Source organism: Pan troglodytes, chromosome 7 (genome assembly GCF_028858775.2).
Source record: "Pan troglodytes isolate AG18354 chromosome 7, NHGRI_mPanTro3-v2.0_pri, whole genome shotgun sequence".
NCBI classification, from domain to species: Eukaryota; Metazoa; Chordata; class Mammalia; order Primates; family Hominidae; genus Pan; species Pan troglodytes.
In genome coordinates, this window is record NC_072405.2 from 75601595 (window position 1) to 75629302 (window position 27708).

At 41.3% G+C, this 27708-nt stretch overlaps 3 protein-coding genes across 8 annotated transcripts in view; 1 reads left to right on the top strand and 2 right to left on the bottom strand.

Moving 5' to 3' along the window:
- Positions 1 to 27708, top strand: part of MCMDC2 (minichromosome maintenance domain containing 2) — a 121653-nt gene that overhangs the window by 75465 nt on the left and 18480 nt on the right. The window contains exons 15-16 of one of the 4 annotated variants that reach the window (XR_008536915.2): positions 3372 to 3467; positions 12737 to 12881. The exons of 2 other annotated variants lie outside the window; for them this stretch is intronic. Coding sequence is in view for 1 of the 2 variants with exons in the window: in XM_054657356.2 (XP_054513331.1) it covers positions 3372 to 3394 (23 nt within the window). In the remaining variant the exon portion in view is untranslated. Of the gene's footprint in view, positions 1 to 3371; positions 3723 to 12736; positions 12882 to 27708 lie in introns of those variants that run through there. One more of the 4 variants, XM_054657356.2, reaches the window with a different exon arrangement.
- TCF24 (transcription factor 24) lies at positions 1772 to 17241 on the bottom strand. Its single transcript, XM_016960235.4, has 2 exons — positions 16635 to 17241; positions 1772 to 3435 (listed from the first exon to the last, which is right to left on the bottom strand). Exons 1-2 carry the CDS (start codon positions 17022 to 17024, stop codon positions 3322 to 3324), a joined length of 504 nt encoding a protein of 167 aa, XP_016815724.1. The 5' UTR covers positions 17025 to 17241; the 3' UTR covers positions 1772 to 3321.
- The window catches only part of PPP1R42 (protein phosphatase 1 regulatory subunit 42), a 66985-nt gene continuing 58634 nt past the window's right edge, over positions 19358 to 27708 (bottom strand). For 2 of the 3 annotated variants that reach the window (XM_016960234.3, XM_003951274.5), the window contains 2 exons: positions 26235 to 26394; positions 19358 to 19592 (listed from right to left, as the gene is read on the bottom strand). In XM_016960234.3, the coding sequence (XP_016815723.1) occupies positions 26267 to 26394 (128 nt within the window). In that variant the 3' untranslated portion in view covers positions 19358 to 19592; positions 26235 to 26266. The remainder of the gene's footprint in view (positions 19593 to 26234; positions 26395 to 27708) is intronic. The other variant, XM_063816357.1, reaches the window with a different exon arrangement.

Sequence of the window (27708 nt, forward strand, 5' to 3'; positions counted from 1 at the left end):
AAAATCAAAAGTGCATGTATCAGAGAAAAACAGCAATACTATACTGTGTCTTACATCATCTGGGAAATTAGGTAATCAATCACATCCTCCAGCCATAATAGGCTGGAGTGCAGTGGCATGATTATGGTTCATTGCAGCCTCAATCTCCCAGGCTCAGGCAATCCTCTCACCTCAGCCTCATGAGTAGCTGGCACTACAGGCACACACACCAAGCCCTGCTATTTTTTTTTTTGTATTTTTAGTAGAGAAGGAAGGGGTTTCACCATGTTGCCCAGGCTGGTCTCGACCTTCTGATCTCAAGTGATCCTCCCACCCTGGCTTCCTAAACTGCTGGGATTACAGGCATGAGCCACCTCGCCCGGCCACCAGCAATGATTTAAAAAAACTCAGCCGGACGCGGTGGCTGACGCCTGTAATCCCAGCACTTTGGGAGGCTGAGGTGGGTGGATCACGAGGTCAGGAGACCAAGACCATCCTGGCTAACATGGTGAAACCCCGTCTCTACTAAAAATACAAAAAAATCAGCTGGGTGTGGCTGCGGGCACCTGTAGTCCCACCTAGTTGGGAGGCTGAGGCAGGAGAATGGCGTGAACCCCGGAGGCGGAGCTTGCAGTAAGCTGAGATCGTGCCACCGCACTCCAGCCTGGGCGACAGAGCGAGACTCTGTCTCAAAAAACAAAACAAAACAAAAAACAAAAACCTCATTAATTTGTCACCAGGTTAAGACAGAATCTGCTAGTGCTAGAGGAGTCAAAGTTCATAGCTTTTCAAATAAAATACACAATTGATATAATTTGCAGTAACCCACACATAGTAAGAAAAGAGCATTTAGATTAAGCCATCTCTCAAAATATCTAATACATAAATTGAGATCAGAAGCAGTCTGATTTGTGGTTTCTTCTCCCTGCCAGCTAATAAGAACAATACAATTATACATGGAGCCAACAAGCCACTTGTCTTGTCATGATAACAAATATAAATCACGTGTTCATTTCTAAGTGAATCATGTTGGCCACTGTAAAGAGATGTTTTGTGTGTATTAGATTATTTCCTCAGTGGTGGCTCATGCCTGTAATCCCAGCTGTTTGGGAGGCTGAGGTGGGTGGATCACTTGAGGCCAGGAGTTTGAGAACAGCCTGGGCAACATGACAAAACCCCATCTCTACCCAAAATACAAAAATTAGCTGGGCATGGTGGCGCGCCTCTGTAATCCCAGCTACTCGGGAGGCTGAGGCAGGAGAATCGCTTGAACCTGGGAGGTGGAGATTGAAGTGAGCTGAGATCTCGCCACTGCACTCCAGCCTGGGCAGCAGAGTGAGACTCCATCTCGAAAAACAACAGAGGCTGGGTGCCGTGGCTCCTGCCTGTAATCCCAGCACTTTGGGAGGCCGAGGCAGGCGGATCACTTGAGGTCAGGAGTTTGAGACCAGCCTGGCCAACATGGTGAAACCCTGTCTCCTACTAAAAATACAAAAGTTAGGTAGACATGGTGGTACATGCCTGTAGTCCCACTTACTCAGGAGGCTGAGACACGAGAATCGCTTGAACCCAAGTTCAACCCAAGCAACACCAAGGTTGCAGTGAGTGGAGATTGTGCCACTGTACTCTAGCCTGCGAAACAGAGTGAGACTCTGTCTCAAAAAAAAAAAAAAAAAAAAGGGCAGTAAAAAAGAAGCTAACACCAAGTAGGTATCTATCGTCTAAAAAGATTTTCAAAAGTAGCTTCGGTGTTTGTTAAATATCCAAAGAGAGAAACGCAAATTTAACACACTAATTTTCAAATTAGTACTTTATTTTTATAATACCTCTTATCATGACCATTCACCATTAAAGCATTAAAACAGCATGCTCCTTTGAATCTTTGAGTGAAAATATGCAATTTCTCCTCTGTAAACATACCAAAATCTATCATCATATCTAGCAATTTAATAAAATGTTGTGAAAATCTGTAACAAATACACTTCTTTGGCATTAATACAACTTGTAACTGGATGAGAAGAATTAAAAAGTAATACCATCAAAGGCAAAGCTCTACTAACTATTTAACAGGATGACTTAGAAATCTAATTATTCAACACATAGTTTTTTCCCCAGTTAAATGCTTTAAAAACTAGCCAAACTAATAAATCTTAAGGATTATTAGCAAGAAAATCATTTTTCTGAAATTCTTGCTGTTAAATTTAGTGTTTACAATTCAGTTTGAGGTAACTTTGAAGAAGTTTTGATTTCATTCCTTAGGATAAAGATTCTTTTTAGCACTTCTTATCTCAATAAGTTATAATAGTGAATGGCTGAATCCAAATCTCATTTTACTTTTTATTTCTTTCCATGAGTAGGTAAATATGTTTACAAATATTTAAATATGCAAGTACTTTTCTACATATTAATATGTAGAGAACTTTTATTATATATCTTTCTTGCAAAAAGATATGCTTCTGTCACATTATGAGTATATTCACATTAAAACAATAAAACTGGGCCAGGCACGGTGGCTCTAGCCTGTAATCCCAACACTTTGGTAGGTGAGGCAGGAGGATTTATTGAGCCAGGATTTCAAGAGTAGCCTAGGCAACACAGTGAGACTCCATCTCTACAAAAAATAAAAGAATTAGCCAGGTGTGGTGACATGCACCTACATTGTGAACTCTGCTGTCCGCTGACACCTGGTCTCCTGTTCACACTGGACTGCAGGGATTCCCAGTGCCTTCCACAAGTTGCAAACACTGTAAGATACAGAATAACCCTCTAGGAAGGTGACCAAGCCCTGTCCTCTGAGCAAACCATTTCTAATACTCCAAACAAGTTTTCTAAGAGGGAAAAGTAACTACTTATTGAATTTATTGCATCTTCATATTACTGCAACAGTTTTCTTCAATTGAAATGGTGTCTTAGATCAACTTAAGAACAGTATGATTTTCACAAAAAAGGAATACTTGTATATTATAAACACAGATTTTTATCTTTTTAAACTAGGAAGACTGCACCAATAGATATGAACTTTTCTGTTTGTAACAGATACACTATAGCAATATCTATATTGCATTCTTTAGCTATATACACAATTGTTTGCTTTCATGTGACTTTTTTCTAATAATTTCTCTTGCACTATATAGTAGCGACTCTCACACTGAACAGATAAGCTGTGTGTTTTATATAACACTGATTATTTCATTCCACATTTAGACAGATAAACCTGAACATCCAACTATGGGTTCACATGTAAACTTTCAGAAATTTTGTTATGTCTCATATAATAAATATAGAATTATGTCATAGTATTTAAAAACGATAGCCACCACTTCTACCAGCCCCCACCAGAGCCTAAGGCTGTGAGTCTGTTGGAGTGTTGTCATGATTTGTTTTTTCTCCAGAAACAGAATGCTTCAGAAACTGACCAGTAGCACCGATGTACAATCTTGATCGCATGGGCCATTTCTGAAAAAGATTATTTCAACAAGAATTCAAAAGTTAGTATCTATGACATATATTAACATGGTCTACAATGTTAAAGATTGTAAATAGCCCAATGCAAATGCAATATTATGTAGCTAATAACAATTATAAGTATGAAGTATAAGAAACAACATGAAAAAATGTTTATTAATGCTAACAGTAAAAAACAAAAATATACTCAGACTTTGATTAACATTTTAGAAGTAATATGTGTGCTTATGGACAAGAACTGCAAGAAATCATGAAAAATAAATATAGTTAAAGTGTAGAAAAATATATCTGCCCGTAATGTTTTAATTTTAAACTAAACCTAAAACAAAATTAAGCCTAAAACTAGATCCTGGGCTTTAAAAATATTTTTAAAAGTTCCAATTTCAGTATATGTGCTGCCGAAGTGAGCACTATATTTTAAAAAGTTCTGTGTGGTATTATGTGTCTATAGATGTAAAAGGACCACAATGAAAAGTGTCAACTATCTATCTATCTATCTATCTATCTATCTATCTATCTATCTATCTATCTATATTTTTTGAGATGGAGTCTCGCTCTGTTACCCAGGCTGCAGTGCAGTGGCACAATCTCGGTTCACTGCAACCTCCATCTCCTGGGTTCAAGTGATTCTCCTGCCTCAGCCTCCTGAGTAGCTAGGATTATAGGAGCATATCACCACGCCTGGCTAATTTTTGTATTTTTAGTAGAGACAGGGTTTTACCACGTTGGCCAGGTCGGTCTTGAACTCCTGACCTCAAGTGATCCACCCGCCTCAGCCTCCCAAAGTGCTGGGATTACAGGCGTGAGCCACCAAGCCCAGCCCCATCTATGCATCTTATCTAGCTAAAAAACGGTATCTAGAAGTCATAAATATTAGAATATTTGGTATGATACTAAGAGAACATCCTGATTAAATGTCTGTATGTATTGACATCATCTAGCTCTTTTTTTTTTTTATTATACTTTAAGTTTTAGGGCACATGTGCACATTGTGCAGGTTAGTTACATATGTATACATGTGCCATGCTGGTGCGCTGCACCCACTAACTCGTCATCTAGCATTAGGTATATCTCCCAATGCTATCCCTCCCCCTCCCCCCACCCCACAACAGTCCCCAGAGTGTGATGTTCCCCTTTCTGTGTCCATGTGTTCTCATTGTTCAATTTCCACCTATGGGTGAGAATATGTGGTGTTTGGTTTTTTGTTCTTGCGATAGTTTACTGAGAATGATTTCCAATTTCATCCATGTCCCTACAAAGGACATGAACTCATCATTCTTTATGGCTGCATAGTATTCCATGGTGTATATGTGCCACATTTTCTTAATCCAGTCTATCATTGTTGGACATTTGGGTTGGTTCCAAGTCTTTGCTATTGTGAATAATGCCGCAATAAACATATGTGTGCATGTGTCTTTATAGCAGCATGATTTATAGTCCTTTGGGTATATACCCAGTAATGGGATGGCTGGGTCTAATGGTATTTCTAGTTCTAGGTCCCTGAGGAATCGCCACACTGACTTCCACAATGGTTGAACTAGTTTACAGTCCCACCAACAGTGTAAAAGTGTTCCTATTTCTCCACATCCTCTCGAGCACCTGTTGTTTCATGACTTTTTAATGATTGCCATTCTAACTGGTGTGAGATGGTATCTCATAGTGGTTTTGATTTGCATTTCTCTGATGGCCAGTGATGATGAGCATTTTTTCATGTGTTTTTTGGCTGCATAAATGTCTTCTTTTGAGAAGTGTCTGTTCATGTCCTTCGCCCACTTTTTGATGGGGTTGTTTGTTTTTTTCTTGTAAATTTGTTTGAGTTCATTGTAGATTCTGGATATTAGCCCTTTGTCAGATGAGTAGGTTGCGAAAATTTTCTCCCATTTTGTGGGTTGCCTGTTCACTCTGATGGTAGTTTCTTTTGCTGTGCAGAAGCTCTTTAGTTTAATTAGATCCCATTTGTCAATTTTGTCTTTTGTTGCCATTGCTTTTGGTGTTTTGGACATGAAGTCCTTGCCCATGCCTATGTCCTGAATGGTAATGCCTAGGTTTTCTTCTAGGGTTTTTATGGTTTTAGGTCTAACGTTTAAGTCTTTAATCCATCTTGAATTGATTTTTGTATAAGGTGTAAGGAACGGATACAGTTTCAGCTTTCTACATATGGCTAGCCAGTTTTCCCAGCACCATTTATTAAATAGGGAATCCTTTCCCCATTGCTTTTCTCAGATTTGTCAAAGATCAGATAGTTGTAGATATGCGGCGTTATTTCTGAGGGCTCTGTTCTGTTCCATTGATCTATATCTCTGTTTTGGTACCAGTACCATGCTGTTTTGGTTACTGTAGCCTTGTAGTATAGTTTGAAGTCAGGTAGTGTGATGCCTCCAGCTTTGTTCTTTTGGCTTAGGATTGCCTTGGCGATGCGGGCTCTTTTTTGGTTCCATATGAACTTTAAAGTAGTTTTTTCCAATTCTGTGAAGAAAGTCATTGGTAGCTTGATGGGGATGGCATTGAATCTGTAAATTACCTTGGGCAGTATGGCCATTTTCACGATATTGATTCTTCCTACCCATGAGCATGGAATGTTCTTCCATTTGTTTGTATCCTCTTTTATTTCCTTGAGCAGTGGTTTGTAGCTCTCCTTGAAGAGGTCCTTCACGTCCCTTGTAAGTTGGATTCCTAGGTATTTTATTCTCTTTGAAGCAATTGTGAATGGGAGTTCACTCATGATTTGGCTCTCTGTTTGTCTGTTGTTGGTGTATAAGAATGCTTGTGATTTTTGTACATTGATTTTGTATCCTGAGACTTTGCTGAAGTTGCTTATCAGCTTAAGGAGATTTTGGGCTGAGACAATGGGGTTTTCTAGATATACAATCATGTCGTCTGCCAACAGGGACAATTTGACTTCCTCTTTTCCTAATTGAATACCCTTTATTTCCTTCTCCTGCCTAATTGCCCTGGCCAGAACTTCCAACACTATGTTGAATAGGAGTGGTGAGAGAGGGCATCCCTGTCTTGTGCCAGTTTTCAAAGGGAATGCTTCCAGTTTTTGCCCATTCAGTATGATATTGGCTGTGGGTTTGTCATAGATAGCTCTTATTATTTTGAAATACGTCCCATCAATAGAGTTTTTAGCATGAAGGGTTGTTGAATTTTGTCAAAGGCCTTTTCTGCATCTATTGAGATAATCATGTGGTTTTTGTCTTTGGCTCTGTTTATATGCTGGATTACATTTATTGATTTGCGTATATTGAACCAGCCTTGCATCCCAGGGATGAAGCCCACTTGATCATGGTGGATAAGCTTTTTGATGTGCTGCTGGATTCGTTTTGCCAGTATTTTATTGAGGATTTTTGCATCAATGTTCATCAAGGATATTGGTCTAAAATTCTCTTTTTTGGTTGTGTCTCTGCCCGGCTTTGGTATCAGAATGATGCTGGCCTCATAAAATGAGTTAGGGAGGATTCCCTCTTTTTCTATTGATTGGAATAGTTTCAGAAGGAATGGTACCAGTTCCTCCTTGTACCTCTGGTAGAATTCGGCTGTGAATCCATCTGGTCCTGGACTCTTTTTGGTTGGCAAACTGTTGATTATTGCCACACTTTCAGCTCCTGTTATTGGTCTATTCAGAGATTCAACTTCTTCCTGGTTTAGTCTTGGGAGAGTGTATGTGTCAAGGAATTTATCCATTTCTTCTAGATTTTCTAGTTTATTTGCGTAGAGGTGTTTGTAGTATTCTCTGATGGTAGTTTGTATTTCTGTGGGATCAGTGGTGATATCCCCTTTATAATTTTTTATTGTGTCTATTTGATTCTTCTCTCTTTTTTTCTTTATTAGTCTTGCTAGCAGTCTATCAATTTTGTTGATCCTTTCAAAAAACCAGCTCCTGGATTCATTAATTTTTTGAAGGGTTTTTTGTGTCTCTATTTCCTTCAGTTCTGCTCTGATTTTAGTTATTTCTTGCCTTCTGCTAGCTTTTGAATGTGTTTGCTCTTGCTTTTCTAGTTCTTTTAATTGTGATGTTAGGATGTCAATTTTGGATCTTTCCTGCTTTCTCTTGTGGGCATTTAGTGCTATAAATTTCCCTCTACACACTGCTTTGAATGCGTCCCAGAGATTCTGGTATGTTGTGTCTTTGTTCTCGTTGGTTTCAAAAAACATCTTTATTTCTGCCTTCATTTCGTTATGTATCCAGTAGTCATTCAGGAGCAGGTTGTTCAGTTTCCATGTAGTTGAGCGGTTTTGAGTGAGATTCTTAATCCTGAGTTCTAGTTTGATTGCACTGTGGTCTGAGAGATAGTTTGTTATAATCTCTGTTCTTTTACATTTGCTGAGGAGAGCTTTACTTCCAAGTATGTGGTCAATTTTGGAATAGGTGTGGTGTGGTGCTGAAAAAAATGCATATTCTGTTGATTTGGGGTGGAGAGTTCTGTAGATGTCTATTAGGTCTGCTTGGTGCAGAGCTGAGTTCAATTCCTGGGTATCCTTGTTGACTTTCTGTCTCGTTGATCTGTTTAATGTTGACAGTGGGGTGTTAAAGTCTCCCATTATTAATGTGTGGGAGTCTAAATCTCTTTGTAGGTCACTCAGGACTTGCTTTATGAATCTGGGTGCTCCTGTATTGGGTGCATATATATTTAGGATAGTTAGTTCTTCTTGTTGAATTGATCCCTTTACCATTATGTAATGGCCTTGTCTCTTTTGATCTTTGTTGGTTTAAAGTCTGTTTTATCAGAGACTAGGATTGCAACCCCTGCCTTTTTTTGTTTTCCATTTGCTTGGTAGATCTTCCTCCATCCTTTTATTTTGAGCCTATGTGTGTCTCTGCACGTGAGATGGGTTTCCTGAATACAGCACACTGATGGGTCTTGACTCTTTATCCAATTTGCCAGTCTGTGTCTTTTAACTGGAGCATTTAGTCCATTTATATTTAAAGTTAATATTGTTATGTGTGAATTTGATCCTGTCATTATGATGTTAGCTGGTGATTTTGCTCGTTAGTTGATGCAGTTTCTTCCTAGTCTCGATGATCTTTACATTTTGACATGATTTTGCAGCGGCTGGTACCGGTTGTTCCTTTCCATGTTTAGTGCTTCCTTCAGGAGCTCTTTTAGGGCAGGCCTGGTGGTGACAAAATCTCTCAGCATTTGCTTGTCTGTAAAGGATTTTATTTCTCCTTCACTTATGAAGCTTAGTTTGGCTGGATATGAAATTCTGGGTTGAAAATTCTTTTCTTTAAGAATGTTGAATATTGGCCCCCACTCTCTTCTGGCTTGTAGGGTTTCTGCCGAGAGATCCGCTGTTAGTCTGATGGGCTTCCCTTTGAGGGTAACCCGACCTTTCTCTCTGGCTGCCCTTAACATTTTTTCCTTCATTTCAACTTTGGTGAATCTGACAATTATGTGTCTTGGAGTTGCTCTTCTCGAGGAGTATCTTTGTGGCGTTCTCTGTATTTCCTGAATCTGAACGTTGGCCTGCTTGGCTAGATTGGGGAAGTTCTCCTGGATAATATCCTGCAGAGTGTTTTCCAACTTGGTTCCATTCTCCCCGTCACTTTCAGGTACACCAATCAGACGTAGATTTGGTCTTTTCACATAGTCCCATATTTCTTGGAGGCTTTGCTCAGTTCTTTTTATTCTTTTTTCTCTAAACTTCCCTTCTCACTTCATTTCATTCATTTCATCTTCCATTGCTGATACCCTTTCTTCCAGTTGATCGCATCGGCTCCTGAGGCTTCTGCATTCTTCACGTAGTTTTTGAGCCTTGGTTTTCAGCTCCATCAGCTCCTTTAAGCACTTCTGTGTATTGGTTATTCTAGTTATTCATTCTTCTAAATTTTTTTCAAAGTTTTCAACTTCTTTGCCTTTGGTTTGAATGTCCTCCTGTAGCTCGGAGTAATTTGATTGTCTGAAGCCTTCTTCTCTCAGCTCGTCAAAGTCATTCTCCATCCAGCTTTGTTCCGTTGCTGGTGAGGAACTGCGTTCCTTTGGAGGAGGAGAGGCGCTCTGCGTTTTAGAGTTTCCAGTTTTTCTGTTCTGTTTTTCCCCATCTTTGTGGTTTTATCTACTTTTGGTCTTTGATGATGGTGATGCACAGATGGGTTTTTGGTGTGGATGTCCTTTCTGTTTGTTAGTTTTCCTTCTAACAGACAGGACCCTCAGCTGCAGGTCTGTTGGAATACCCTGCCGTGTGAGGTGTCAGTGTGCCCCTGCTGGGGGGTGCCTCCCAGTTAGGCTGCTCGGGGGTCAGGGATCAGGGACCCACTTGAGGAGGCAGTCTGCCCATTCTCAGATCTCCAGCTGCGTGCTGGGAGAACCACTGCTCTCTTCAAAGCTGGCAGACAGGGACATTTGAGTCTGCAGAGGTTACTGCTGTCTTTTTGTTTGTCTGCGCCCTGCCCCCAGAGGTGGAGCCTACAGAGGCAGGCAGGCCTCCTTGAGCTGTGGTGGGCTCCACCCAGTTCGAGCTTCCAGGCTGCTTTGTTTACCTAAGCAAGCCTGGGCAATGGGGGGCGCCCCTCCCCCAGCCTCGCTGCCACATTGCAGTTTGATCTCAGACTGCTGTGCTAGCAATCAGCGAGACTCCATGGGCGTAGGACCCTCCGAGCCAGGTGCGGGATATAATCTCGTGGTGCGCCGTTTTTTAAGCCGGTCCGAAAAGCGCAATATTCGGGTGGGAGTGACCCGATTTTCCAGGTGCATCCGTCATCCCTTTCTTTGACTTGGAAAGGGAACTCCCTGACCCCTTGCGCTTCCCAAGTGAGGCAATGCCTCGCCCTGCTTCGGCTCGCGCACGGTGCGCGCACCCACTGACCTGCGCCCACTGTCTGGCACTGCGTAGTGAGATGAACCCCGTACCTCAGATGGAAATGCAGAAATCACCCGTCTTCTGCGTCTCTCACGCTGGGAGCTGTATACCGGAGCTGTTCCTATTCGGCCATCTTGGCTCCTCCCCCCGACATCATCTAGCTCTAACCTTTTGGTAATCATCACATTTGAATTACTGATGGTGATTTTTCTAAATTCATCTTTATGGTGGGCAATCTCTCAAACAATATAATTTATTGCCAGACAGACATAATGATGAAAAAACATATTACATGAGTAGTTCTTTCAGAATAAAACTCTTTTGGGAGGGAGGCAGGTGTCATATAATCAGTTAAGTTCTAAGATCCTTAGAATACTACTTTTGTTTTTTTTACCACAGAGAGGGACTAAAAAAAAAAAAAAAAAAACAACTCCTAAAGGTCAGCAATCTGGTCCCACACTCTCCAGGGAGCAAGTGCTGCCTTATGTAAGCAGGCTACTTATCTTCATCAGCGAACACACACAGGCCAACTGCTAGTTACATAGCACCATAAAATGTTTTTAAATGCCTGGCAGATAATCCACAGTGCTCAAATAGAGGTACAATTATTAACATGCCAAAGAACATTAAGAGCTCTGGGTTCGCAACCCAAGTTGCTAATATTAGACTCACCCAGAGAGCTTTAAATAAATACTGATGGCAAAGTCACACCCCAGACCAATTAAGTCAGAATGGACTATTACTTCTGTTACAGAGTTAATAGAATGTAAGCAGAGTTAGATCTTAGATGGAATAATATAAACTCTCATTGCACTTGTGAGCACAGTTATTTTCACCTAAACTGGGACTCCAAATGTAAAACATAGCCATAAAGAATAAGTGGGCATGTGATACTATCTGGAAAGTTTTGTTCTGTGGCAACCAACCAAAGTCCTAATTTTTATTTTTTTAAATTTATTTTATTATTATTATTTTTTTATGAGACAGGGTCTCATTCTGCTGCACAGGCTGGAGTGGTAGTGGTGTGATCATGGCTCACTGCAGCTTAAACCTGCTGGGTTCATGCAATCTTCCTGCCTCAGCTTCCTGAGTTAGGACTACAGGTGCGTGCTACCACGCTGGGCTAATTAAAAACTTGTTTTTTTGTTTGTTTGTTTGTTTTTGCAGAGGCAGAGTCTCACTATGTTGCTTTGAGTTCAAGGGTGGTCTTGAACTCCTGGGCTCAAGTGATCCTCCTGCCTCAGCCTCCCAAAGTGCTGGGATTACAGGTGGTGAGCCACCATGCCTGGACTCAATTTTTAAAAATAATACATATGCATTCCTATACATTCTAGGTGTATCATTGTCAGTGGTCCTGTTCCTGGGATCTTTGCCAAAGATAAACTAACGTGTTTTTTATTTTTATTTTTTTTTGAGACGGAGTCTTGCTCTGTCACCCAGGCTGGAGTGCAGTGGCAGATCTTGGCTCACTGCAACGTCCGCCTCCTGGGTTCAAGTGATTCTCCTGCCTGAGCCTCCCAAGTAGCTGGGATTACAGGCATGTGCCACCATGCCCAGCTAATTTTTGTATTTTTAGTAGAGATGGGGTTTTGCCATGTTGGCCAGGCTGGTCTCAAACTCCTGACCGCAAGTGATCTGCCTGCCTCAGCCTTCCAAAGTGCTGGGATTACAGTGTAAGCCACCACGCCCAGCCAAACTAATATGTTTTAGAAACTGGAGTGAGGTTTATCTGATATATCAAGATCTGGCATTGTTATATCAGATTAAAGTCCTTCATTATGCTGAAGACCCCAGTGCTGTAGTGTTACAGACTGAATGTTTGTGTCCCTCCAAAATGCACATGTTGAAGCTCTTACCTCTAAGGTGATGGGATTTAAAGACCAGGCCTTTGGGAGGTAAAAAGAGTTAGATTAGCTCATGAGGGACTAATACCCATTTAAGAAGAGGAGAATCGGGCCGGGGGCAGTGGCTCATGCCTGTAAGCCCAGCACTTTAGGAGACTGAGGCGGGCAGATTATAAGGTCAAGAGATCAAAACCATCCTGGGCAACATGGGAATCGCTTCAACCCAGGAGGCGGAGGTTGCAGTAAGTCCAGATCGCACCACTACACTCTAGCCTGACGACAGAGCAAGACTCCGTCTCAAAAAAAAAAAAAAAAAAAAAAAAAAAAAGGCTGGATGCAGTGGCTCATGTAATCCCAGTACTTTGGGAGGCCGAGGTGGGTGGATCACCTGAGGTCAGGAATTTAAGACCAGCCTGGCCAGCATGGTGAAACCCTGTCTCTACCAAAAATACAAATATTAGCTGGGCGTGGTGGTGGGCATCCATAATCCCAGCTACTTGGGAGGCTGAGGCAGAAGAATTGCTTGAACCCAGGAGGCGGAGGTTGCAGTGAGCCGAGATCACACCACTGCACTCCAGCTTAGGCAATAAGAGTGAAACTCCATATCAAAAAAAAAAAAAAAAAAGAGGAATCTCTCTCTCTCTCAGTGTACATGCAGAGGCCAAGTGAGAACACAGAGAGAAGTGGGCCATCTACAAGCTAGCAAGATAGCCCTTCTGAGGAACTAAACCCTGCATCTTGATTTTGGATTTTCCAGTCTCCAGACTGTGGGAAAATAAATTTCTGTTGTTTAAAAGAGCCAGTCTGTGGTATTTTGTTATGGCAGACTAATACATATAGTGAATAGTGTAGCACAGATATCAACTTTAAGTGCAGAATTTGTGGCTACATTATATACCAGTGCTTTGAAACCTTTTACCTGCCCCATTTTCATAAGCATAAAAATCTCATGCTCAAATGTCAAATGTAAATTGAGAATTATATGAACTAAATACACTTGAAAGCAAATAAAATTAAAATACTACTGAATGCTCTACTGGTGGTCCTCTTACATGCTATCCAGGTCCCACTGTGTTAAGAATTGCTAAAAAAAAAAAAAAAAAAAGAATTGCTGTAAATCATTCAGCCAAGTGTGGAGACAAATGAAGGCGTCTATTTCATCCTTGCTAGGATAAAATTAACGAAGCAAACCTAAAATTGTATATGTGGAATTTTGCCTCCTTTTTCATGGATTAATAAAATAAATATTCTTTTTTAAGAATATTGTGTCCTTGATTTTCAAAAAGGCTTGTAATGATTTTATTGAACTTAATTTAATGTAGACACACAGTTTTAAGAGTCTGAAATTAAAATGCACATAGAATATTGGTTAGGTTGCATGTCATCAGGATGCCAAAAAAACCAGTTGACTGATTTACATTTTCTTTTCAACAGTTTGTTTCAGGATTGTGCAGATTAACACAATCCTTACTTAGCTCTACTTTCCCTCATAGGGTATCTTTAAAACCATTTACTGTAGTTTCATTAAGCTTAGAAAATTTAGCAAACTCATAATTAACTAGAACTGAACCTGAAACTGAAGACCTTAAAAATCCCAGCTCTTGGGAGGCTGAGGTGGGTGGATCATGAGGTCAGGAGATCGAGACCATCCTGGCCAACATGGTGAAACTCCGTGTCTACTAAATACAAAAATTAGCCAGGTGTGGTGATGCACGCCTATAGTCCCAGCTACTCGGGAAGCTGAGGCAGGGGAATCACTTGAACATGGGAGGCGGAGGTTGCAGTGAGCTGAGATCGCACCACTGCACTCTAGCTTGGGTGACAGAGAGAGACTCCATCTCAAACAACAACAACAACAAAGCACTTAATTAAGTGACTCAAAAATAACAAAACCCTGTTATCTATTTTTTTCAATTATTGTTTACCTATCATAGACAATGATTATTAAATAAGGGGCACAATAATAAAGTCATCTGTGTTTTTCTGCCAATGTAGAGATCTGAAATACACTCCTGTTTCTTAGCGAATCACTGCCTTTTGGGCAGCTGATGCTGATGGAAATAAATTGCTCATACCCCACAGGGATTAAAAACTGCCATTTCAGGCTATGCACCAGGTTCCCAGTCTCTTAAACTTCCAGTTTCATTTGAGATGTTTGTTTTCTTTTTTGAGACAGGGTCTTGCTCAGTTGCCCAGGCATGCAGTGGTGCAATGTAGCCACAATCTCTTGGGCTCAAGCAGTCCTCTCGCATAAGCCTCCCCAGTAGCTGGGACTACAGGTGCACACACCACAGCCACCTAATTTTTAAAATTCTTAGTAGAGAGGAAGTCTTGCTATGAAATGCTCTTAAAGTAAATCCCCAACAGTGGTAATGTGCTAACAATACTGATAATAAGGACTGATGATTCAAAATAATGGCCTTGAAATGTTTAAAAAGCTTTGATCATCAGGGTAAGACCTAACACTATGTTGTAAGGCAGAAAAATGAAGTCATTTTAGAACACTTTTTACAAAACAATAGTTTATAATGAGCCTTTAGTTGACCATAAAAGTATAAATAGTTAGGATATTTTAATTTCTTTCGCATTAATCAAAGGTAGACAATGTTTAAACATTTTGGTAGTGTCTGTAAAATAATGTGTTAACAGTTAACAGGCGGTTTCAATTATGTACATAACATCTCTTTCCTCTGAACTTCCGTAGCACATAATTATAGTTCTTTTATGGAAAATATAACATTCTCACTTCCAACACTGTTATTTGTTTCTTTGTCTTTGTCTCAATAATATGTTCATATAGGAAAGGGACTGAGTCTTATTGTGTTCACTCCCCTAAAATAGTGCTTTGCACATAGTAGGAATTCAATAAATGTTTGATTTTAAAACATGCTTGATTTTAGTCACTTGTTCAAGCAACATTAATTTCATTTAAAAAAATAATCCTTGGCTTTGGATCATTATCTCTAGAGTTGTCTTTTAAAATAAAAACAATCAATATTTACAAATCAAACAGTTATGATTACAAAAACATTTGGTACATGAATCAAGTGCAAAAAGACGCTTGCTATGCTTATTGTTACATGGAAATGATGCTTCCAACATTATTCATTCAAAAAAAGCATTCCAAGAAAATAAGTTGAAAAGCATCCTGACTTCTCATTCTGAATTATATCTCCCATAAAGTATTTAACAGATGCTCTTTGTATTACAATCTACTTAACGTTAAAATAAACTTCCTTAGAGTATATGGCAAATGTCAAGTCAAAAGAAATTTAATATTAATGGTATATTCGAATAGCAATCTAATGAACACGGTAATACAAAACCCCTTAATAATGACTTTTCTGCTGAGATTATAAAACTTACAAATGAAATAAAGTCTATCGTAATTATAATGATATTTCATGTCTTCATATTTAATATTGAAATCATTTAAGTCTATCATTATGATTACATTTGCAAAGTAAATTTTGTTAAAACTTACCACAGAATTGTAAGTTCAGTTAATATCAGAGGGTGTGCTTTACCATATTAAATAATGTATTGAACACTGATATACTTAAAGCTAAGTCTTAAGTCTTAACTTTGCATTTGTGTGTGTGTGTGTATGCGCGCGTGTGGCCAAATATTTCAGGGTGGTGGAGCCAAAACTGAAAATTTAGGTTTAGCAAGTAATGAGATGATGCATTTGGAACAGAAAAATCAGTGTAAGGTTTCAAAACAATCAAATCTAGAAGAGGAGGATGATGCAAAAACTGAATACTGCAATAGGTAACGAAGCATAATCATATATACCATGTTAAGTGAAAACTGTGACCATTTTACCAATATGTAAAGAAATTACGCAAAATGGATTCTCTTGTCTAATTTTGTACATGAGACTTTGAATTTAGTAATCAATTCACTCAACATACATGCCAATCTATTACGAACGTATTTAAAAACACTAGTTTTTTCTAACACTTTTGGTAGCTTTCAAGTCTATGATATTTAACCTTTATTTAAACGGACTGAAATTTTACTCCATAGAGATGCAGAATGGTCTCATTTGTTCTTATTAGTTTTACCAAAAAATTTCAACAGTGTTTTCCTAGAATCACTTAGGGCCATTACTCCAGTGAAATCTTTCAAATATCCCATAAAAATCAAAGCGTAATTATGTAAATAAAAGATGCTTAAAAACTCTCAGAGGGTCATACATATAACTCAGATATTAAACATTATCAGGATGTGCAACCAAGCCCCCGTTTCTCACCTTGGTAGGCACAAAAATCCTTCGGAGGCATCCTATAAGAGGCCTGCGAGACTCTTACCAAGCCACCCCGGCTTTAAACGCCTCTCCAGCCACCTGTGAACTGCGAAGGAGCAGGCTCTCGCGGCGGGGACCTTGCCACCAGTACCCTCGCGGGCCGAGGTCGTTCTCCCGGTCGGCTTCCCGCCTCACCCGAAAAGGAATTAGAGCATCTACCCAAGACGATGACTGGCAGGGCAGATCAAGGTGTCCTGGTCTCGGCCCCAGCCCCGCGGTGCGCCCCGCCCGCTTACCTTGACCGGGTGCAGGTAGCCATCGCCGCGCAGGGCGCCCAACCCGGCGTCCGCCGGCGCCTCGGCGTCGTCCTGCAGGCTGCGGGTGAGATGCGCGATGTAGGTGGTGGCCAGCAGCAGCACGTCCAGCTTGGACAGCTTGGTGTCGGGCGGCACGGACGGCAGCGTGCGCTGCAGCTCCAGGAAAGCGTGCCGCAGGGTCTGCACCCGGCTGCGCTCCCGCGCCGCATTCGCCGCCGCCGGCCGCCCGCTCCCGGAACGCGAGCCGCCCCCGGGGCCCGCCGGCCCCGGCCCGGTCCGCCCGGGACTCGAGTCGCGGATGGCGGCGGCCAGGGGCGCGGGCTCGGCGCTGGCGCTGAGGGGGCTGCCCGCTGGGCGGCCGCGGTCCATGGCAGCTTCCCGCGCCGCGCGCGCTGCAAAGGACCGAAGGTGCGGTGAGGCCGGGGGGCGGTCGGGCTTAACCCGAGAGGCGCAGCCCCCTGGTTCTCCCCGTGCGCCCACCAGCAGCCCAACGGGGCTAAGGGCGCTCTCAAGCGAGCTCGTTTTGCCTGGGACGCGATTTGCTTCCGGACGTCTGGGGAGAGTTGCGGAACTCCGGAGTTCTTGGGCTTCCTAGAAGGATAAGAAGAGGCGCAGTGCCGGCTTTGCTTTTCAGGGGCAAATTAAGCAAAAGGTCTACTCTACCAGGGAAGAAAGATCTCGGAAGCACAGCTCAGGATCAGCACTCGTTCGCGCTTGGGTGACTTTATCCAACCCGGCACGCACGAGAGGTGGCGCGGCTCCTTCTCGCCGACGCCGCGGAAAACCACGGCTCACCAGCCGCCCTCGGCCTTTCACGCCAGGGGGGATTTCTGCCCGAGGAGCGGGGGACCCTTAGCCTCACCTCGGAGTACGGCACCCGCCACCGTTCCGAGCCCGACAGCTGCGCAGTACGCGTCTGACGGGCCCCTCACCTTTCCTGGAGCGGCTGAGTGGAACTCCGCTCCGTCGTGCGGGCGGGCGAGGGGCGTGGAGCAGGGCCTGTGTGGCCAGGGCCGCGCTGGTCACTCCATCCTCGTCCGGCCGATGCCCAAGTCGACGGCTGTTTCCAACCTCCGCTGGCTGTGACTTTTATGCGGGCGCCCCGCGGCCAGGCGTGTGTGCTCCGACCGGCTAAGGCAGGTCGGGCGGAGGACCTGGCCCACCCGAGAGGCTACGCCGGGGGCTGAGGCGGCTTAGAGGGTCATTAATCAAACCCTCCGGCGGGGCGGGCTCGGGGGCGGGGCGTCCTCCTGGCCCCGCCCCTCGGCTCACTGCCTCACGCTGCTTTCCCCGAGGCGCCTCGCTGAGGGCGGCGTGTGGAGAGTTTGGGGTGTCTGCCGCCGGCTGCGGTGGGGCCGGGCTGGAGGCCGCGGGTGAGGCCTGTGGTTAACCTCGCGCTGCCGAGGTCTTACCTCCTCGAGTCCAGTCTGATTCCAGGCCGCTTCCAGGCTGGTCCCCAGCTGAGGCGGGAACGCTGCAGTTTGGTTGAGCGTGACTTTTAGGCTCTGTGAGGAAAAGTCGAGCGCGCCACATCGAGGCGCTAGCCGTTTATTCTACCACAAGGTAAAAGATTCATGCTGTCCTAGTTACCCTAAAGCTGGGAGATACACTGCACTTCCTACCAGACCCCGAATGCTCTCAGTGTCTGTAATTCTTTAAGAAGTTCCTAGAGCAGACAGCCCTTGGATCGTGGGCACTTCTCCCCGGGGACGGGGACCCTGCTGACCGCCTCCGCTGCCCCCGCGGGGGCCACCGCTCTTTAATTATTTGGGCGAAACATTCTTTTCTGGTTTTGCACTTGTGGACCCACGGGAAGCGTGACTTGCAGCGAGGCAGGACCCGATCCCAGGCTTCTTTAGAAAGCGGACGCTGCGCCCCAAGGCCTGTTCAGAGCCGCCCCAGGAAGCCGTGGGCCCCCGGCCGCCCCAATCCGCAGCGGTTTCTGCAGGTCCTGGACCCGTCGCCTTCGTAGGTGAAATCTAAGTACTTTCCAGCAACATAATTAGAACACACTCGAAACAATGCCTGCAGTTCTCCGAGTAGGACATTTTCTGTTTTTGTGTTTGAGACAGGGTCTCTGTCGCCCAGGCTGGAGTGCAGTGGTGCCATCTCGGCTCACCTCAGCCTCCAACTCTCGGGCTCAAGCCAAGAGCAGGATATTTTCTTATATTCTTTGGGGTCAAACGGAATATCAAATTTAAAATGTCACTACAGAAATGGCGCTCTTGTATATGCACCATCACTTCATACTTTCCAGTAGATTTTTAAGTTGGAACTACTGTAACCAAGCCGTCAGCAGTCCTGGTGGCACTATTTGGATGTACTGGCCCACAAATTAAGTACATTAGTGAGTCAGAATGGTACTTAGACTTTCATCTCAATTCCCACCCAATAACTGTAATTAGATTTACACTTTAGAAAGAAGTACACCGATATTCTATTGATTCAAAAAGGGGCCCAGTGCAGTGGCTTATATGTGTAGTCCCAGCTACCCCGAAGGCTGAGACGGGAAGATCTCGTGAGCCCAGGAGGTTGAGGCTGCAGTGAGCTGTGATCGCACCGTCGAAGGGACTTCTATTGCTGAATGAAAAAGTACATATTTTCCCAGTAAATTGTATGTAATGAGGAATAAAGCAACTAGATCCCTGAATTCACAGGTGGAAAGCAATGTTTCAGATTCTATAAAGCAGCAAATCAAACAATAACTTAAAAGTTTTTCTTATATTATGAGATACCATAAAGCTACAAACCCACAAAAGATATTGTTGCCTAGTCCTATAAGGTTAAAAACAAAATCAAACGTTTCCTGTCACTTGAGGCTGAATTTACTCATTTTCCACAAACAAATTTTCTTTTTCTTCGGGGTTATGGAAGAGGTGAGGTTCATGCACATCATTTTTTGTCAGCAAGCTTTCAGATTGCTTCAAAGAGAGATTCCTGTATTTATAGAGAGGGAAAAAAAAGCATTAAATTAAAAAAATGAAAGTATCCCTAAAAGGTAGCAAACATACAGAATCTAGGACACAATAACAATATTAAAGGCTAATGATTAATCACCAAACAGTGTGAATCTTGTCGGGCTTTGAAAAGGAAGCAGAAACAAAGATTTTCCTCTTGGTGTAGCGAAGAATGTGAAAAATCTATGATTTGTGAGAGGTATGGAAATAATATTAGAGGGAAGGTGGACCAGGTCTAAGATGAGGCAAATTTGAGGTGTCTGGGGCTTCTTATATTTTGCACCCAGATTGTCCTTATAATGCAAAATAATCATACATATCAATTTATTCCATATTGTTTTTATATATAAATGTTTTATATGTATATAAAACAGTAGATTAATTGGTACTTTTTTCACATTTCAACTATTTCTCTCATTGTTTAAATTGTAATTTACATAGTTAAATTCACCCTTTTCAGTGTAAATTCACCCAGCTCAGCAAGCTTTCATAAACATATGTCTTATAACCATCAATGCAATAAAGATACAGAACATTACTCTCATTCTCCAAAATTATCTTGTGCTGACCCTTTGCAGTCAACCCTTTCTCCCACCTCCAGTTTCTGGCAACTACTGATCTGTTTTCTGGCTCTGTAGTTTGCCTTTGCCAGAAAGTCATACAAATAGAAGCATATTATATAGTATGTAGCCTTTTGAGTCTGGTTTCTTTCACTTAGCATAATGCTTTTGAGATCCACGTTGTTGAGTGTATCACTAGTTCATTCCTTTGTATTGCTGAATAGTATTCCATTGTGTAGATGTACCACAGTTTGTTTATCCATTCCTCAGATGAAAACCTTTGGAACTGCAGTGAGTCAAGATTGCGCCACTGCACTCCAGCCTGGGCGACAGAGTGAGACTCCGTCTCAAAAAAAAAAAAAAAAAAGAAAACCTTTGGATTGTTCCTAGTTTTTGGTGATTATGAATAATATTATAAATGTTCAGGTACAGGTTTTTGTGAGTATACGTTTTCATTTAACTTGGGAAAATAACCAGGAGTGAACCACTAGCTGCTAGAAGTGTTAAATGTATGTTTACCTTCTTTTTTCTTTTTTTTTTTTGGAGGCTCTCATTCTGTCGCCCAGGCTGGAGTGCAGTGGTGTGATCATAGCTCACTGCAGGCTTGAACTCCGGGGATCAAGTGATCCTCCAAGTGATCCTTCCACCCTAGCCTCCCAAGTAGCTGGGACTACAGGCATGTACCACCACGCCCGCTTAACGTTATAAGAATATGTCAAACTGGCTGGATACAGTGGTTCGCATCTGCAACCCCAGCACTTTGGGAGGCTGAGGCAGGAGGATTGCTTAAGTATAAGAGTTTGAGACCAGCCTGGACAGTATAGTGAGACCCGGTCTGTACAAAAAAATTTAAAAAATTAGATGGGCGTGGTGGAACATGCCTGTAGTCTCAGCTACTCAGAAAGCTGGGGCAGGAGGATTGCTTGAACACAGAAGGTTGAGGCTGCAGTGAGCTGTGTTTGAGCCACTGCATTCCAGCCTGGGCAACAAAATGAGACCCTGTCTCTCAAAAGATAAATACATAATAAAAGAATATGTCAAACTACTGTCCAAAGTGTCTGTACTATTTTTGCATTCCAGCCAGTAGTACACAAGAGTTCCAGTTGCTCCCTATCCTAGCCAGCATTACCAGCTTTTGTTTTTTCTTTTTATCCATTCTAGTACATGTTATTTTTTAAGAAAAAGTTAAATATTTAAAAATCAGATGATTTCATAATCGAGATATCTCACTTGCCAGCTAGTGCGATGCATGTCCATCTGGCCACACCATTGTGGAGCTGAATAGCTACAGTTGCCTTTAGTTGGGCATGTGCTTACCAGTTCACCTTAGTCACCCCCTCACCTGTTCTCACTTATTATCCCTTCCTGTTCCTAAGGGTGGTTTTCTTTGAGAGTCCCCAGCAGAGTACTTGAGAGGTTGGCTATTGGAGTCAGTGAGCTGTGTTCAAGTCCTAGCCCTGCTCATGGCAACTGTGTGACGTTGGGTCCTTCTGATTGTACCTCTTCAAGCCTCATTTTCCCATCTATAAAATGGGGCTTATAGTATTCTTAAAAGAGTTCCATTGTCTTTTAAAATTTGTTTGGATAGGCCGGGCGCGGTGGTTCACGCCTGTAATCCCCCCACTTTGGGAGGCCGAGACGGGTGGATCACGAGATCAGGAGATCAAGACCATCCTGGCTAACACGGTGAAATCCCATCTCTACTAAAAACACAAAAAACTGGCAGGGCGTGGTGGCAGGCGCCTGTAGTCCGAGCTACTCGGGAGGCTGACGCAGGAGAATGGCATGAACCTGGTAGACAGAGCTTGCAGTGAGCCAAGATCACGCCACTGCACTCCAGCCTGGGTGACAGAGCGAGACTCCGTCTCCAAAAAAAAAAATTGTTTGGATAATGAAGATTCAGCTTTCAAAATATAGGCATTTTAAAATGGAAAATAATATAATTCTTTTGAATTAGATCTTATATAACTCTTGTTCACAGAGTAAACCATTGACAGAGTTGAGATCAGAAGTCACAAAAACTAGCTTGTTTTAACTAAAACTAGTCTGTTTTAACTAAAAAAAGTTTTTGATTTTTGAGACAAGGTCTTGCTCTGTCGCTCAGTCTGGAGTGCAGTGGCACAATCGCGGCTCACTGCAGCCTTAACCTCCTGGGCTCAAGCAATCCTCTCACCTTAGCCTCCCGAGTAGCTGGGACTACAGAGACAAGCTACTACACCTGAATTTTTTTTTTCTTATGAAGATGAGGTCTCATTGTGTTGCCTAGGCTGGTTTCGAACTCCTGGCCTCAAGCAATCCTCTCTCCTTCCTTAGCTTCCCAAAGTGCTGGAATTATAGGCATGAGCCACCTCACCCAGCCTAAAAACACTGTTGCTTACCACTATTGTGCTTTTTTTGGGAAAGAGGGGAGTATCCTAATTTTAAAATGGTTCTTTGAGAACTGCAAATCCAAATATTAACATTATACCTACATTACTGATACACATAAGCTTATTTTGCATATAAAATTAAATAGACTGTTATGTTTAACAAAGCAAAATTTGCAAGTGAGTTTATATAACATCATTCCAGAGTTTTGTGACTAAAAATATCTGAATTTTAAAAATTCCTTCCTAAGCACATAGATCTGTTGTTACAACTGTTCAAATATAACCTTAACAGTGGTGAAGGAAAGTTGTTTTAACTGTTATTCGAGTTCACTTTTTAATTCAAAGAAACCTAATGCTTCCATATTCTAACAAAGGGTACTAGGTATTTTATAAATAGCTAAATAATATACAGTGAATATTTCCTGTGAATTATGGGTCCCAGTGATTTGTATTCCTTAAAGGTATCTGAAATTAAGGGCATTTTTACCCAGCTAGAAAGTTACTATTTTTACATTAACAAAAGAGATGGATTGACTCTATTAACATTGCTTGGGTTTGAAAGATAGTTAAATAATCAAGTAACAATTAGTTTTTCATTGTATGGTGCTACACAGTATTCTCGGTGGATTTTATATGCAATATATAAATGCATTTAATGTCTATTTTAAAATTACTAAGGCTCAGGCACCTCCTAGCATGTTTGCAAAGAGAGGAAACATCTGTCAGAAGTATTTACTGTGACAAACACAGAAAGAAGCAATAATGTGTACTTTTTTGTTTGTTTAATACCATATTTTAAAAAATTGAACAGTGAAGGCATTTGTTCAGAATCAGCCTTTAAATAAAAAATAGGTTTGACCTAATCTTTAATTAAAGTATACATTGATAGTATCAAGTTCAGTTTGAGGGTCAAAAACAACGTCAATGAGTCTGACTTTTTCCTCCCAGTAGAGAAAGCAGGCTTGTATAAACATACATGAGCACAGATTGCACACATTTATAAAAGAGGTGGAAAACATTCCCCTGTCTTTGGACAGATGTTGCTTCACTGGCTCCACATAGGATACAGGCACAGCCCCCAGTGTGTAGAACCCTAAAGGATTGTGGGGCACATACCTTTAGCTTTTTGGAAGATGCACTGTAAGCTTATTTCTACCTCTGAGCAGGCTCCCCACCTTGAATATTAAATATAGAGTGTAGGGACACGTCTGCTGATGCCAGCTCATTCTTTCCCTTAAAGTAATTAAGGCAAGGGGTAGCTTTAATCAATTTTCTAGAAACTAAAAATCTGTTCTTTGTGTTTAGGCTGAGTATTTTGTTTTTAACACTTTACTGACCTTCTAGCTTTATTTTGATTATCTCTTAGATTTATGTTAAATTGCTAAAATTAGCAAAAGGCATGCCCTGAAAATCTGTATCAAGAGTTTGATGAAACTCTGTAATATATTTGATTACCTTTTATTAAAGAGAGGTAGAACTGATAATCTCATTTAATACGGATTAAATCTTTTGATATACTAAAACAATATTTTGGCATACCTAAGGTGAAAGTATTGCCTGAGGAAATAATAAGCATTTAAAAATTTATGTAATGCTTTTTCACAGGATAAAATTGAAGACTCAGGATTGAACATAATTGGCTTCACTTGATGGTGGCAGAGGCAGGACATTCTTATGTTCTTACAGAACCCTTTTGGTTTGCAGGCTTCATTTAGGATAGCCTATCTTTGCAGTACATAGTAGTTTGTATTTTAAAAAATGCATTTAGTTCTGTATTTAGTGTTCGTAGTTAGGAAAATGAGGGTAGAGTGATTTATTTGATGTTTTATCAGTGTACTCCTAGTGACTTGAGCTTTGCTTGGGGCTACAGAATATGTGGAATGGGCCACAGCTCACTATTGATCTAACAATGCACGTGGCAATGTATAGAATTCATCAACATTGTTTTCTGAGGCTGTGTACATTTTTATTGTTTTATTTTCTTCCTTGATGATATACTAGCAAGATTTTTCAAAATGCTTGGCAAAGAAACAAAACTTAAGAACACTGTGGTGGAATTGATAACAGTTGTGTAAATCTTTAAGAAACTATTGTGGTGCTATGGACAAGTAGGCAGTGGTTTGGTGATAATGACAATGGACATAAGCAGTAAATGTCTCACATAGCTCCTGTTTTATTGTGAATGGAGAGGAGGCAAGACCAAAACGAGGACTCCCTGCATGTCCTTTCACTTCTCCCCAAATAAAGCATTTTCCATACCCACAGACCTTCTCTCTCCTAAGACTGCATCCCAGCAAGCCTGAGCCACTCTGCAGGGAATAGGGGTAGGACAGTGCAGCAGTAATGGTCACAGGGCTTCTTGAGGTGGGCTGTACTAGGCAATTCTAAATCATCATCCCTCGATGGGACCCTTCAAAGAGGGTGTCATGATAAGCCCACTTGACCTTCAGCAGGCAGTTCTGGGAAAAGGAAAACGATTCCAAAGTATGTCCCCTGGCTCTGTTTACTTTCTCAATGAAATATGCTATTATTGGCCTTTAGTATATTGCGATCACTAATCTTATTTGGTTGGAAGGATCAATAGAGCAATCATTGTATTGATTATAAATGAAAAAATAAGTTTAATGCAAAATTTATAAGATGTATTAGGATCTGGTTTTTAAAGCCCATAGCATTTATCACACTATAGAGTAATTATATCATATTTGACTCCCCAGCTAGCTTGTGGCAAAATATTTGAGATCAGGATTATCTCATTTGAGTTTTTATATTCAGTGTTGCCCAGCATATGGCAGATGTCTCATGTTTTATATATAAATGAAGTTACTTTCTGGTATGGATATTTATTTATTTAATTTATTGAGATGGGGTCCCACTCTGTTGCCCAGGCTGGAGTGCAGTGGAGCGATCTCAGCTCATTGCAGCCTCTGTCTCCCAGGCTCAAGTGACCCTCCCACTTCAGCCTCCAAAGTAGCTGGGACTATAGGCACGCACCACCATGTCCAGCTAATTTTTGTATTTTTTTTTTGTAGAGAAGGGGTTTCTCCATGTTGGCCAGGCTGGTCTTGAACTCCTGGACTAAAATGATCTGCCCACCTAAGCCTCCCAAAATGCTGAGATTATAGGCGTGAACCACTGTCCCCAGCTCTGGTTTATTTTTCCATCAAAGCAATACCTTTTTTTAAACCAAAAAGCAAATTTTTCCTCATCAGGAGAAACTTCTGCCTCCTTCAGAGACAACAGTTTAAAAATCTGGTTTGTAGAAGTGGTGAAAGTAGTCTAATTCTGTAGGCCTCTGGACTTTCTGCAACCATATGCTCTGAAGTCGCCCACCCACTGGTGGACTAGTCATCATCAGCTAGGCCTCAGGCTCCTTTGACAGAATCCCTGATCATTGAGACATCTTTACCTACTGCCTCTGGGACTTTTCTGAGTCTCCTACCTTACCTCAGTGGGTGTATCCAGTCTAACACCAAAGTCTTCTGGAAACACCCCTTCCCATCGTAACTTTCTGAGTGTTTGGGCAGACCAACAATGAACTTTTTTTTTCTTTCTTTCTATGTTTGGCCAAAAAGGATTGAGAACAAAGAACTAGGAGACAGATTGGATGGCCTCTGTTCCTCTTTGTTTACTGTGAAGATGTCTCCTCCCCACCAAAAAGATAAAGTCACATAAATATTTGAAAGAACCTACCCCATCTCTTCAATAATTTTAGTGTAATCTTCTCAGGAACTTTCTGGAGATGCATTTGCATTTACAGGGTATCTCTGTATTTCAGAGAAAAAGACTAATTTTGGCTTACCCACCTGTGGGTAATAAACAGGAACTATATGATGCATTGTTTTGAAGTTACCTGTAGCACACAAAGAAATAAAAGCATTCTGCTTTGAAATTAATAACTAAATTTTAAAAAAGGGTATAACAATATTAGATTATCTAAAAATTAAATAAAGCTAAATGAATACACAGTAAAACTAGTAATAAAATTAATAACCCAAGGAAAAAATAGCACAGACTTTCATATACAAAAACCTATACAGGAAAGTTCATGATCAACTCTTAAAATAAAATGAGCATGCCAACATTAATATAAATATTAACTGCCCTTAATTTTACTGTTCTGAGTTAGTTTATTTTTTCAAATTGTTTAACTTGTAGGGAGTAAATTAATCGTGTATCGTTTTGGGGATATGTCCATACCTTTATTCTGGCACTTAACATTCCATATCATTTACCTGCTTTCAGATCCTCCTCCCTTCCCAGCAGTAATTTCCTTTTAAGTAGGGACAGCCCTATTCACCTCTAATCCACAGTGGCTGGCATATTCTTGGACACATTCGAGGTGCTTAATAAATGTTTATTAAATGTTTGTTATGAATTTTTCTATAGAAGTGCTATAAAAGAAAGGGCTAAAAGATGTGAGTATAATATTTTGGATTTTATTAAGATATTAAAGTATGTTTACAATTTTGTGTTATATAGCTATATGGCTATACTTAGGATAAGATTTTTAAATTGTAAGATCCTTGAAGTTAGAGGTTATAATAATTCCTATAATTTTACCATAATCCCCAATATAGAGCTCCAAATTTACAAGGCTATCAAAAATACATAAAAGATTAGGAAGTACAAAAATTATTACCATCTTTTTAAGAATTCCTGTTCCCTTACAATGTATTTGGTTGCACAGAGGTGCCTTTAAAAAGTTCATCTTAACTCTTCTAAAGACCTGAAAGGTAGGTATACTGTAGATTTTGAAAATACATAATATATTTTCTAGATTTTAATTTATGCTTTCCCTTTCTCTTGCACAGTTATAAAAGAGTCTTTGCATAAAGACCATATAGTATGCTATTGGACATATACAAAAGGATAGAGTTATTGTATATTACATACGTATATACAGGGATGTCACTGCTTTTAAGCCTGAGAGTTCCAGGTTTGTACCATCTGTTTGGATGGGGATGGCAAACATGGGCAAAGGGGAGGGAGGACCTACAAATGGCCAAGGAAGAATAACCAAGTACTCCTGAGAAAAGCTCAGAAAATTTTCTGCTGCAGCTACTCAGTGTGTTCACTTTAAATTTTATTTTAATTGATTTTAGAGACCATTTTTTTTTGAGACAGAGTGTCATCTTGTCACCCAGGCTGGAATGCAGTGGCACGA